This window comes from Engystomops pustulosus, chromosome 5, assembly GCF_040894005.1.
Source record: "Engystomops pustulosus chromosome 5, aEngPut4.maternal, whole genome shotgun sequence".
Taxonomy (NCBI): Eukaryota; Metazoa; Chordata; class Amphibia; order Anura; family Leptodactylidae; genus Engystomops; species Engystomops pustulosus.
Genome location: NC_092415.1, coordinates 209,170,108 through 209,182,587, shown reverse-complemented (window position 1 = coordinate 209,182,587; position 12,480 = coordinate 209,170,108). Strand labels below are relative to the sequence as shown.

The 12,480-nt window shown below is 53.6% G+C and overlaps 2 protein-coding genes across 3 annotated transcripts in view; one reads left to right on the top strand and one right to left on the bottom strand.

The window, feature by feature from the left end:
• ELP6 (elongator acetyltransferase complex subunit 6) overlaps nucleotides 1–3,901 on the top strand; it is a 47,072-nt gene extending 43,171 nt beyond the window's left edge. The window contains exons 8-9 of the mRNA XM_072154804.1: nucleotides 3,239–3,385; nucleotides 3,513–3,901. Of these exons, the coding sequence (XP_072010905.1) occupies nucleotides 3,239–3,385; nucleotides 3,513–3,626 (261 nt within the window). The 3' untranslated portion in view covers nucleotides 3,627–3,901. The remainder of the gene's footprint in view (nucleotides 1–3,238; nucleotides 3,386–3,512) is intronic.
• A 299-nt stretch (nucleotides 3,902–4,200) lies between these two features.
• Nucleotides 4,201–12,480, bottom strand: part of SCAP (SREBF chaperone) — a 31,044-nt gene continuing 22,764 nt past the window's right edge. For both annotated transcript variants that reach the window (XM_072154515.1, XM_072154514.1), the window contains exons 7-23: nucleotides 12,295–12,467; nucleotides 12,063–12,189; nucleotides 11,871–11,983; nucleotides 11,693–11,787; nucleotides 10,759–10,857; nucleotides 10,330–10,542; nucleotides 9,817–10,250; nucleotides 9,550–9,738; nucleotides 9,208–9,409; nucleotides 7,314–7,429; nucleotides 6,688–7,231; nucleotides 5,985–6,070; nucleotides 5,828–5,910; nucleotides 5,498–5,664; nucleotides 5,340–5,420; nucleotides 5,062–5,268; nucleotides 4,201–4,967 (exon numbers count right to left, since the gene is read on the bottom strand). In XM_072154515.1, coding sequence (XP_072010616.1) covers nucleotides 4,722–4,967; nucleotides 5,062–5,268; nucleotides 5,340–5,420; nucleotides 5,498–5,664; nucleotides 5,828–5,910; nucleotides 5,985–6,070; nucleotides 6,688–7,231; nucleotides 7,314–7,429; nucleotides 9,208–9,409; nucleotides 9,550–9,738; nucleotides 9,817–10,250; nucleotides 10,330–10,542; nucleotides 10,759–10,857; nucleotides 11,693–11,787; nucleotides 11,871–11,983; nucleotides 12,063–12,189; nucleotides 12,295–12,467 — 3,175 coding nt within the window. In that variant the 3' untranslated portion in view covers nucleotides 4,201–4,721. The remainder of the gene's footprint in view (nucleotides 4,968–5,061; nucleotides 5,269–5,339; nucleotides 5,421–5,497; nucleotides 5,665–5,827; nucleotides 5,911–5,984; nucleotides 6,071–6,687; nucleotides 7,232–7,313; nucleotides 7,430–9,207; nucleotides 9,410–9,549; nucleotides 9,739–9,816; nucleotides 10,251–10,329; nucleotides 10,543–10,758; nucleotides 10,858–11,692; nucleotides 11,788–11,870; nucleotides 11,984–12,062; nucleotides 12,190–12,294; nucleotides 12,468–12,480) is intronic.

The following is a 12,480-nucleotide window of genomic DNA, read 5'->3' as shown; positions in this document are numbered from 1 at the left end:
ATGTGTCCTGCAGTCCTATGTAACACCACAGGTAACACAGTGATATCTCTGAGTACAGATCATGTAGTAGATGTGTCCTGCAGTCCTATGTAACACCACAGATAACACAGTGATAGCTCTGAGTACAGATCATGTAGTACATGTGTCCTGCAGTCCCATGTAACACCACAGATAACACAGTGATATCTCTGAGTACAGATCATGTAGTAGATGTGTCCTGCAGTCCTATGTAACACCACAGATAACACAGTGATATCTCTGAGTACAGATCATGTAGTAGATGTGTCCTGCAGTCCTATGTAACACCACAGATAACACAGTGATATCTCTCTGAGTACAGATCATGTAGTAGATGTGTCCTGCAGTCCCATGTAACACCACAGATAACACAGTGATATCTCTGAGTACAGATCATGTAGTAGATGTGTCCTGCAGTCCCATGTAACACCACAGATAACACAGTGATATCTCTGAGTACAGATCATGTAGTAGATGTGTCCTGCAGTCCTATGTAACACCACAGATAACACAGTGATATCTCTGAGTACAGATCATGTAGTAGATGTGTCCTGCAGTCCCATGTAACACCACAGATAACACAGTGATATCTCTGAGTACAGATCATGTAGTAGTTGTGTCCTGCAGTCCCATGTAACACCACAGATAACACAGTGATATCTCTGAGTACAGATCATGTAGTAGATGTGACCTGCAGTCCTATGTAACACCACAGATAACACAGTGATATCTCTGAGTACAGATCATGTAGTAGATGTGTCCTGCAGTCCTATGTAACACCACAGATAACACAGTGATATCTCTGAGTACAGATCATGTAGTAGATGTGTCCTGCAGTCCCATGTAACACCACAGATAACACAGTGATATCTCTGAGTACAGATCATGTAGTAGATGTATCCTGCAGTCCTATGTAACACCACAGATAACACAGTGATATCTCTGAGTACAGATCATGTAGTAGATGTGTCCTGCAGTCCTATGTAACACCACAGATAACACAGTGATATCTCTGAGTACAGATCATGTAGTAGTGTCCTGCAGTCCTATGTAACACCACAGATAACACAGTGATATCTCTCTGAGTACAGATCATGTAGTAGATGTGTCCTGCAGTCCTATGTAACACCACAGATAACACAGTGATATCTCTGAGTACAGATCATGTAGTAGATGTGTCCTGCAGTCCTATGTAACACCACAGATAACACAGTGATATCTCTGAGTACAGATCATGTAGTAGATGTGACATGCAGTCCTATGTAACAGCACAGATAACACAGTGATATCTCTGAGTACAGATCATGTAGTAGATGTGACCTGCAGTCCTATGTAACACCACAGATAACACAGTGATATCTCTGAGTACAGATCATGTAGTAGATGTGACATGCAGTCCTATGTAACAGCACAGATAACACAGTGATATCTCTGAGTACAGATCATGTAGTAGATGTGACCTGCAGTCCTATGTAACACCACAGATAACACAGTGATATCTCTGAGTACAGATCATGTAGTAGATGTGTCCTGCAGTCCTATGTAACACCACAGATAACACAGTGATATCTCTGAGTACAGATCATGTAGTAGATGTGTCCTGCAGTCCCATGTAACACCACAGATAACACAGTGATATCTCTGAGTACAGATCATGTAGTAGATGTATCCTGCAGTCCTATGTAACACCACAGATAACACAGTGATATCTCTGAGTACAGATCATGTAGTAGATGTGTCCTGCAGTCCTATGTAACACCACAGATAACACAGTGATATCTCTCTGAGTACAGATCATGTAGTAGATGTGTCCTGCAGTCCTATGTAACACCACAGATAACACAGTGATATCTCTGAGTACAGATCATGTAGTAGATGTGTCCTGCAGTCCTATGTAACACCACAGATAACACAGTGATATCTCTGAGTACAGATCATGTAGTAGATGTGACATGCAGTCCTATGTAACAGCACAGATAACACAGTGATATCTCTGAGTACAGATCATGTAGTAGATGTGACCTGCAGTCCTATGTAACACCACAGATAACACAGTGATATCTCTGAGTACAGATCATGTAGTAGATGTGACATGCAGTCCTATGTAACAGCACAGATAACACAGTGATATCTCTGAGTACAGATCATGTAGTAGATGTGACCTGCAGTCCTATGTAACACCACAGATAACACAGTGATATCTCTGAGTACAGATCATGTAGTAGATGTGTCCTGCAGTCCCATGTAACACCACAGATAACACAGTGATATCTCTGAGTACAGATCATGTAGTAGATGTATCCTGCAGTCCTATGTAACACCACAGATAACACAGTGATATCTCTGAGTACAGATCATGTAGTAGATGTGTCCTGCAGTCCTATGTAACACCACAGATAACACAGTGATATCTCTCTGAGTACAGATCATGTAGTAGATGTGTCCTGCAGTCCTATGTAACACCACAGATAACACAGTGATATCTCTGAGTACAGATCATGTAGTAGATGTGTCCTGCAGTCCTATGTAACACCACAGATAACACAGTGATATCTCTGAGTACAGATCATGTAGTAGATGTGTCCTGCAGTCCTATGTAACACCACAGATAACACAGTGATATCTCTGAGTACAGATCATGTAGTAGATGTGTCCTGCAGTCCTATGTAACACCACAGATAACACAGTGATATCTCTGAGTACAGATCATGTAGTAGATGTGTCCTGCAGTCCTATGTAACACCACAGATAACACAGTGATATCTCTGAGTACAGATCATGTAGTAGATGTGTCCTGCAGTCCTATGTAACACCACAGATAACACAGTGATATCTCTGAGTACAGATCATGTAGTAGATGTGTCCTGCAGTCCTATGTAACAGCACAGATAACACAGTGATATCTCTGAGTACAGATCATGTAGTAGATGTGTCCTGCAGTCCCATGTAACACCACAGATAACACAGTGATATCTCTGAGTACAGATCATGTAGTAGATGTGTCCTGCAGTCCTATGTAACACCACAGATAACACAGTGATATCTCTCTGAGTACAGATCATGTAGTAGATGTGTCCTGCAGTCCTATGTAACAGCACAGATAACACAGTGATATCTCTGAGTACAGATCATGTAGTAGATGTGTCCTGCAGTCCTATGTAACACCACAGATTGGGCTGTGGGTGATGTAGGTTATTAGTTTCTCTCTCCCCCCCCCTAGGGCAATGTCGTCTGTCTGGTTCAGGGCGATGAGGGTTCGGAGGACGCGGAGTACGAGCTGCTGCTGAGGTCGCTGTGTCACCAGAGCGGGCTGATCCTGCAGGTGGAGGGGCTGGTGACCGGCTTCTGTAAGGATGTGCATGGAGAGGTCAGTGCTGCCCCCCGCAGGATGATGTATGGAGTGAGATATGATGCAGTGGGGAGGTGACACCAGTCAGATGGTGTTTGCAGCTTGTGTTGTGACTAGAGTATTTGCCTGTGTCGCCCTCTTACAGCTGACCATCACCCGGAGGACACATAACACAGAGCGACCCGTCACCTACCAGTACAAGATTCACGACAAGAGCGTCAGCTTCTTTGCCCGGGGATTATCTGCAGCCGTCCTGTAACCGGATACATTGGTGATGCCGGGCCGTGTACCCCGCCCACTAGGGGGCGCTGATGGGGGAGCGTTATAATCCTCCTCCCCCCCATAGGACGCAGCAGAGATCACAACAGACTTTCCTTTGAGAGAAAATTTTATGTAAGAAAATTACAGAGCAATGAAAAGAAACAAAAACTAAATTAAAAAATAAAATATACAAGGAAGCGGAGAATCTGTACAGGGACACTTACCTCTACAGCAGAGACCTACAGCAAAATAAATTAGAACCTTTACCAAAAATATTATTTTCCTCTATTCCATGATACAAGTTAGACTTTACATTAAACAGTAGTTGATGTTGTGACGTGAACCGTTTCAGGGGAAGCGACAGGAAGTGGCTCCTGTCATGTGACCTATCTGCTTCCTGTGGAGCTGGGCAGCCAATAGGATTGTTCTGGGAGGGGTTAACAGTACATAATACATGAAGCAGCTATCACCCCCCACAGCTCCTTACACCTCAGCATGATGCAGGTCACATGTGGACCCCCTCCTGCTGCAGAACATCTCCAGGGGCTGGGACCCCCCTCATCTCCCAACAAAGTGTTCAAGTCCATAATAAAATAAACCCGAAGCAGCCGCCGGAGAGTGCGCCCCCTGCTGGGATATAAATATAGGGAGAAGCAGGTAAGTGCTTGTGTAATAGTCTCCTGTACTGGCCCATTCCCGTGTGTGTGGAATGAAGAGCGTCTAGATACTCAGTATCATATAGTGCAGCAGCGTCTTCTGCTCTGTAAGTGCCTGATGTGACCGCGTAGTCACCGGAAGAGGGAGGGGGTCCTTATACAAGTCACATAATCTACCCCTCCCCCTACACTTGTGATAATGTATAGAGCTGGCGTTTCCCCCGTCACGTGAGATCGCCAAGTGCTACTGATTCATTACGAATCTTTCTGGGGTCCTGCATTTTATGGGGCGTCACCCACCCAGACTGCCTCATCCAGAGCCAGGCAAGGGGTGACCCCCACAAAATGGGGAGCTGTAAATTGTACAATTCCATTGGAAGTATAGAGACTGGTGTCCGTGTTGTAGTAGATGTGACAGTCCTCGGCAGGGACAGTCCTCAGTCCAGCTTCTCCAGAACTGACGGGACGTAGACCAGACTGAGCTCGCTGCCAAAGTCACAGACAATCGCCGCGTTGTCCAGTACCAGGATCTGGCGCGCCGGCTGCGCTTCCTCACACTTGCCCAGGTAGACCGTCTGCAGGAGATCGCCGTAGCCGATGTCCCAGAAGGACACGCACCCCTGGCCGCCCGTCACCAGCAGGTTGTCAGAAATGAGACCCAAACTAGAGCCGCAACCCAAGTCCTGAGAAGAAAGAGGGCAGAATGAGGCGCGGTCACAGATCTGACCCCGGGGGTGACCTGACCCCGGGGGTGACCCGACCCCTGACCCCACTCACCTGCTGGATAGAGTAGAGCTTGATCCCTGAGCTGCGGTCCCATATACTGATGACATCATCCAGGCCGCTGCTGATGACATAGGAGGCTGTGCACACCAGTGACGTGACGTCTCCTCGATGTCCGTGCATGTGGCTGACACGACTGCCCGTGAGGACATCCCATAAACAGATGGATCCATCCTGCCCCCCGCTGGCCAGGACCATGGTCTGCAGGTAAGAAAACAGGTAAGGACCTGCGGATCTAGTGCAGGAGAGGATAGAGACATGTAGGGACTTACCTGATCTATATAGATGGCCGTGATCCCTCCTGAGTGACCCTGCAGCGTGAACAAGCAGCAAGCGTCCTCTAAGCGGTAAACCTAGCGGCACACAAGACGGCGTTACTGGACCGCACAACATGACACCAGCAGGTTCTGAGACATTGGGGGTAACTCACCCTGAGCGTGTGGTCCTGACTGCCGGTGACCAGCCGCCCGGCCGCTGCCTTTAGCACTGTGATTGGCTTCTGGTGGGCGCAGGCGACAGTGTGGGTCAGGGGGCAGCGGATGATGTCATCGCTGGAGTAAAGCGGAGAGCTGGGGATGGCGCTGCGGGCCGACGCTCCTGAGATAAAGGAGAGACCCCCCATGTTACTCACAAGGGGCAGGACTGGTGGGGTGAGGGGCAGGACTGGTGGGGTGAGGGGCAGGACTGGTGGGGTGAGGGGCAGGACTGGTGGGGTGAGGGGCAGGACTGGTGGGGTGAGGGGCACCTGCAGGACTCTCACCTCTGAACTGCAGCTGGCTGGAGGATTTCTGGGATTCCAGACAGAAGAAATCCAAGGATCCATTGAGACGAGCAGCCACAATCCTGGAAGAAAGAAGTCTTCTTATATAAAGCCTCAGGACCCGCTGCCGGGTGCCCTGGAGGAGGGAAGGACCTACCGGTGATTCAGGAACACGAGTGCAGTGATCCCGCTCTGACCATCACCGTTACTGCAGCGCAGGACTCCCTCGATGGCGTCCCAGACCTACAGCAAGGAGGAGACAGGACCCAGTGAGTAACACCACACAGCAGGGCCCGGCCGGGTATGCATGTCCTCTCATCAGGGAGAGGGGCCACTGCAGATGTCCGGCTCCTCTGCCCCTTATTTCCAACTGTTGTAGGAGGGTCAGGGCATAATGTGGTCGAAGGATATATATATATGTAGAGGCCGGGCCCTTGTACCCTCCATAGACTACACGTAGAGGCCGGGCCCTTGTACCCTCCATAGACTACATGTAGAGGCCGGGCCCCTGTACCCTCCATAGACTACACGTAGAGGCCGGGCCCCTGTACCCTCCATAGACTACATGTAGAGGCTGGGCCCCTGACTACACGTAGAGGCTGGGCCCTTGTACCCTCCATAGACTACATGTAGAGGCCGGGCCCTTGTACCCTCCATAGACTACATGTAGAGGCCGGGCCCTTGTACCCTCCATAGACTACACGTAGAGGCCGGGCCCTTGTACCCTCCATAGACTACATGTAGAGGCCGGGCCCCTGTACCCTCCATAGACTACACGTAGAGGCCGGGCCCCTGTACCCTCCATAGACTACATGTAGAGGCTGGGCCCCTGACTACATGTAGAGGCCGGGCCCTTGTACCTCTAGTTTTCCGTTGCTCCTCCCGGCTACAATGAGGTTTCCTTGAAGTCCCAGACTCCACACTGAACTGTCGAAATCTTCTGCCCAGGCAGAGACGGGGGAAGACGTCCCATTACAGAGTGCCAGCTCTTCTGCCGAGCTCTTTCTCCTGATGGAAGAGCAGCCTCCGTCTGAGCGGCTCCCAGGTGAGCGGCTCCGTGCACCGGACATAAGCTGGACCTGTCCATAGGGAATGGGGGAGAAGACCGGAGGGTAACTTGCGGCGGCGCCGTGCTCCTCGTAGACGCGCTGGACCAGGGTGCTGAAGTCGTAGCCGCAGGACGCAGGAGGACTCGCCCCACTCTCCGGCTTCACCTGCTCGCAGAAGTTCGTGTCAATCAGACTGGAAAGATCGGGCTGATCGTAGAACATGGGGGGCTGCGCCGGCAGCGGGCGCCTCTTTATGTAACCATTCTCTAAGGAATCGTCAGGGTTGTATTTACAGTCAGGGATCTGCTCCCACGTGTCCTGATACTCGAAGATCCCACTGCTCTCCCTGCGCAGCCTGGAGGAGAGAAGAGACCGTCACCCACACACCGGGGGGACATCCGAACACAACTAGGGATAGGAACTAGTTACTCTCTCACCGCTGCTTGGGAATCACTGTGAGACAGTCTCCTGTCTGTGCGTCCCACACACGGATCTGACCGGCCAGACAGCAGCTTACTAACAGCATCCCATCGCTGGCCAGACACTCAATGTCCTGCAGGGAGAAAACCACGAGGACAATGAGAGGAGGACAACAGCCGGGGGCGAGGCCAATGAGAGGAGGACGACAGCCGGGGTGGCGAGGCCGAGGAGGACAACAGCCGGGGAGCGAGGCCGAGGAGGACAGGAGGACAACAGCCGGGGGGCGAGGCCAATGAGAGGAGGACAACAGCCGGGGGGCGAGGACAATGAGAGGAGGACAACAGCCGGGGGGCGAGGACAATGAGAGGAGGACAACAGCCGGGGGGCGAGGACAATGAGAGGAGGACAACAGCCGGGGGGCGAGGACAATGAGAGGAGGACGACAGCCGGGGGGGGCGAGGCCGAGGAGGACGACAGGGGGGGGGGGGGGGGGGAGCGAGGCCGAGGAGGACGACAGCCGGGGGGGGGGCGAGGCCGAGGAGGACAACAGCCGGGGGGGGGGGCGAGGCCGAGGAGGACGACAGCCGGGGGGGGGGCGAGGCCGAGGAGGACAACAGCCGGGGGGGGGGCGAGGCCGAGGAGGACAACAGCCGGGGGCGAGGCCGAGGAGGACAACAGCCGGGGGCGAGGCCGAGGAGGACAACAGCCGGGGGCGAGAACAATGAGAGGACGACAACAGCCGGGGGGGGCGAGGCCAATGAGAGGAGGACGACAGCCGGGGGGGCGAGGCCAATGAGAGGAGGACGACAGCCGGGGGGGCGTGGCCAATGAGAGGAGGACGACAGCCGGGGGGGCGAGGCCAATGAGAGGAGGACGACAGCCGGGGGGGCGAGGCCAATGAGAGGAGGACAACAGCCGGGGGGCGAAGACAATGAGAGGAGGACAACATCCGGGGGGCGAAGACAATGAGAGGAGGACAACATCCGGGGGGCGAAGCCGAGGAGGACAACATCCGGGGGGCGAAGCCGAGGAGGACAACATCCGGGGGGCGAAGCCGAGGAGGACAACATCCGGGGGGCGAAGCCGAGGAGGACAACATCCGGGGGGCGAAGCCGAGGAGGACAACATCCGGGGGGCGAGGCCGAGGAGGACAACATCCGGGGGGCGAGGCCGAGGAGGACAACAGCCGGGGGCGAGGCCAAGGAGGACAACAGCCGGGGGCGAGGCCAAGGAGGACAACAGCCGGGGGCGAGACCAAGGGGGACAACAGCCAGGGGGCGAGGCCAAGGAGGACAACAGCTGGGGGGCGAGGCCAATGAGAGGAGGACAACAGCCGGGGGGCGAGGCCAATGAGAGGAGGACGACAGCCGGGGGGCGAAGACAATGAGAGGAGGACAACATCCGGGGGGCGAAGCCGAGGAGGACAACATCCGGGGGGCGAGGCCGAGGAGGACGACAGCCGGGGGGGGAGGCCGAGGAGGACGACAGCCGGGGGGGCGAGGCCGAGAAGGACGACAGCCGGGGGAGCGAGGCCGAGGAGGACGACAGCCGGGGGGCGAGGCAGAGGAGGACGACAGCCGGGGGGGTGAGGCCGAGGAGGACGACAGCCGGGGGGGTGAGGCCGAGGAGGACGACAGCCGGGGGGGCGAGGCCGAGGAGGACGACAGCCGGGGGGCGAGGCCGAGGAGGACAGTGGGAAAAGAGAAAGGCAACAAGAGAAGGTAAAGCAGATGAAGCAAACAAGAGAGAAGGAAGAAAAGGACAACAATGAAAGTAGAAGACAATGAAAAAATGTGAATCGTGAGAAATAAAAGGGTGAAGGAAAACAACAAGAATGAGGAGAAATGGAGAGAGGAAGGAGGAGAGAGGAGCGGACACTCAGGACATATAATAACAGGACTGGATACGCACCATGAGATGACCTCTCAGGACAAGGGGCACAATCTCCGTTTCGGGTGGAGAATACCCGTAGTCATCACAGGGAAGGTCTCCTTTCTTCCGTCGGCTGTGGGACAGACCATTCTGTCCATAGTTTTTAGGGCACAGCAGTCGGTACAGACAGAAGAAGAGCAAAACCAGCAAAATTCCAGAGGCCAAACCTAAAGCTCCGACTCTGCAGACAGAAAACATGGATTTACTCCTGGAAGAAGGAGGAGAAGGAGGAGGAGGAGGAGGAGGAGGAGGAGGAGGAGGAGGAGGAGGAGGAGGAGGAGGTGATATATACGAGAGACGGGGCAGGGCCGGGCTTCTTACTTGTATAAGGTGACGTCTACGGACCCCTGGCTTTTGGGGTCAGAGGGCGCCAGTTTGATTTCGGCTGGGCGTCCTTCTTGCTGCGGCTGAAATACTTCATGTTGGACCTCATGCGGGTGCCGCGCCTCAGAAACCTCCTCCGGGGTGAGGTACAGGGTGATGGGGATCATGGGCAGGATGCTGATGTATCTACAGCCAACATATAGTGATGAGATCAGGCAGTGGGCATACACGGGCCTCCTGTACCCACCATAAAGCTGCACTCACCTCTTTGCCAGGGTGATGTTATAGTAGCTGAAGAGCGTTGGCCAGTGCCGGAAGGAGAGTTTACGCCAAGTCTCTTCATCGTCAGGGCCCCAGGTGACCTGTGTGTGGGCCCAGTCCCCCCTGAACTCTGCTTTGCTTTGGTCCTTCTGCTGCCCCTCTGCCCAGCTGCCTCGGGAATTACCCTCCAGCGCCCCCCTGAGGGTCTCCATCACCTCCTTGTGGTCTCTCTGTGACTGGTTCTCTAGGAGTTGAGAGGATCCAGTGGGGAGCATAGAGATCTGGGGGTCTGAGACTGGCATGACGGGCACAGGAATGGGTGGCACTACAGCGCCCCCTAGAGGGCTCTGCTCTGTCACCTGCACTGTGGTTAGGTAGGTACGGAGGCCGGTTGGGTCGGTGTAGAGCAGTATTCCGATCCACACCACGGTCCCTGCCTAGAAATCAGAGTAAAACAACTGAGGAGACTGGAGATTCCCAACATCAGAGGAATAAACCAATAACTTCCCCACTCACCATGATGATCCTCTGGGCCAGGCGCGTCCTCGCAAAGAAGTAGATGAGACGAAGCCTCTTGGGCAGGCGCAGGTTTCGGAGGGGCTGCAGGGTGATGGTGTGAGGGGTGTTGGGGCGCAGGGCTTGCTGACGCTCATATTTCGGGGTACGAGACAGCGGTTTGGAGGGCAGCATGCAGGCCTCCGCTGGCATCCTCTTATTCAGGTCAGCGAGCTGCAACTCAGAAAAATACTGGTTACAAGGAACCCAGACCCAGAGGACGTGGCCGCCCGGTCCAATGTGGCTACATACACCCCGGAGGACACAGCTAAGGCTGTAATACCCCATTGTTACTATAGGGGCGCTGCAGGACTGAACAAGAGCAGCACAGGCCATAAACGTATTATAGCACATATATATATATACACGTGTCCCAGTCACAGCCCCTACCTCCATCCTGCGGATGTCAATGGATAAAACGGTGGTGAAGAAGAACATCTGCAGGAAGAAGTCCGACACCAACCCGACTACAGCAAAGAGGCAGAACTCCTAGAAGAAGGAGGAGAGACGAGCATGAGACTATGGGAGATACAGCACATGGCGCTCCAGGGGAACCTCTTCATGTCTGGAGCGGGACCCTGCCCTTCCCACAACACAGAGGATCCCTCACAACACCCCAATCCTAGATAAGATGGGTCTTGAGAGAACAGGACACAGTGGGGCAGATTTACTTACCCGGTCCATTCGCGATCCAGCGGCGTGTTCTCTGCGGTGGATTCGGGTCCGGACGGGATTCATTAAGGCAGTTCCTCCGACGTCCACCAGATGTCGCTGCTGCGCTGAAGAGCATCGGAACGCACTCAAGTTCACCGGCCTATTCCTAATGAAGGTAAGTGCAAGCTCCGCGACACTTTTCTTTTTTTAAATGCGGTGGTTTTTCTGAATCCGTCGGGTTTTTCGTTCGGCCACGTCCCCCGATTTCCGTTGCGTACATGCCAGCACCGATGCGCCACAATCTGATCGCGTGCGCCAAAATCCCGGGGCAATCGGCGCAAATCGGAAATATTCGGGTAACACATCGGGATACCGCAAATCGGGCCCTTAGTAAATGACCCCCAGTATCCCCATGTGAATGAAGCGCTAGTCCTGCTCCACCATTGACGTGACATTTACCCGGTTGTGCTGTGGATCAGCATCTTTAAGAGCACAACCCCTTTAATCCAGACCTCCCTTATATAATGGCTGTAACCTAGGCTGAGAACAGAGGATCTCCTGACTACGGGATGGGGCACCCACGCAGCCGCACATTGTGCAGGGTATGGTGGGGTCAGCGGGTGCAGGGGGTACGGTCCGCCCAGTGGCGCAGTGCAGACACATAATTCACCTGAATAGCAGGGACCAGAGTGAAGTATCCAATCAGAATGATCCCCAGCTCGGTGGCCATGTTCTTCATGATGGACCAGCTCTCATTACTTAACCCTGAAGATGCCGGAGAGACACAAATAGGTTACATCCAGATCCATGCGCAGACCCCAGAACCACAAGACCCGTGGGTCACTCACCCTGCGCTATGCGGAGCTTCACCTCAAGGTCAACCGGGGTGGACACCACAGATTTTGTCAGCACCAAAACATTCTCTAACCCGATGACCACCACCAGGTACGGGAAGATTTCCCTGCGGGAATAAAGGGGCCCAGCTGACACATCACAGCATGGAGGGGGGTGCAGCCAAATACTAGAGGCTCCCTACTTACCCGCCATTGAGGGTGGGAGTCAGCCCAAAGAGGGTGCACAACCCCACGGACATCAGCAGCGAGCTCAGGACCGTCACCACCGCTGCCAGCGCCAGGCCCCACTTAGACTTCACTAGGTCGATCTTCCCTTTAAGAAATAAAACTGTGTGAGAATGTAAAGTAGTCACCTCCGTGGTAACAGACTACGATCCATCCCCATGTAGTCTGGTCACTCCTCCGGCCGGATTCTTACTGGTGGAGAAGTAGATGTAAGCGAATAGGATGAAGTAGGTGGTGACCAGCGGGATCAGCTCCGCTATCCCGATCTCCTCCTTGAAGTGGACGTGGACGATGTTGTGCCCGCGGGTGGTGCAGTTGGTGTTGGGGTACAGCTGGCGGAGGCGGCTTCTCAGGCTGCTTAGAAACCTGCCATGAAATA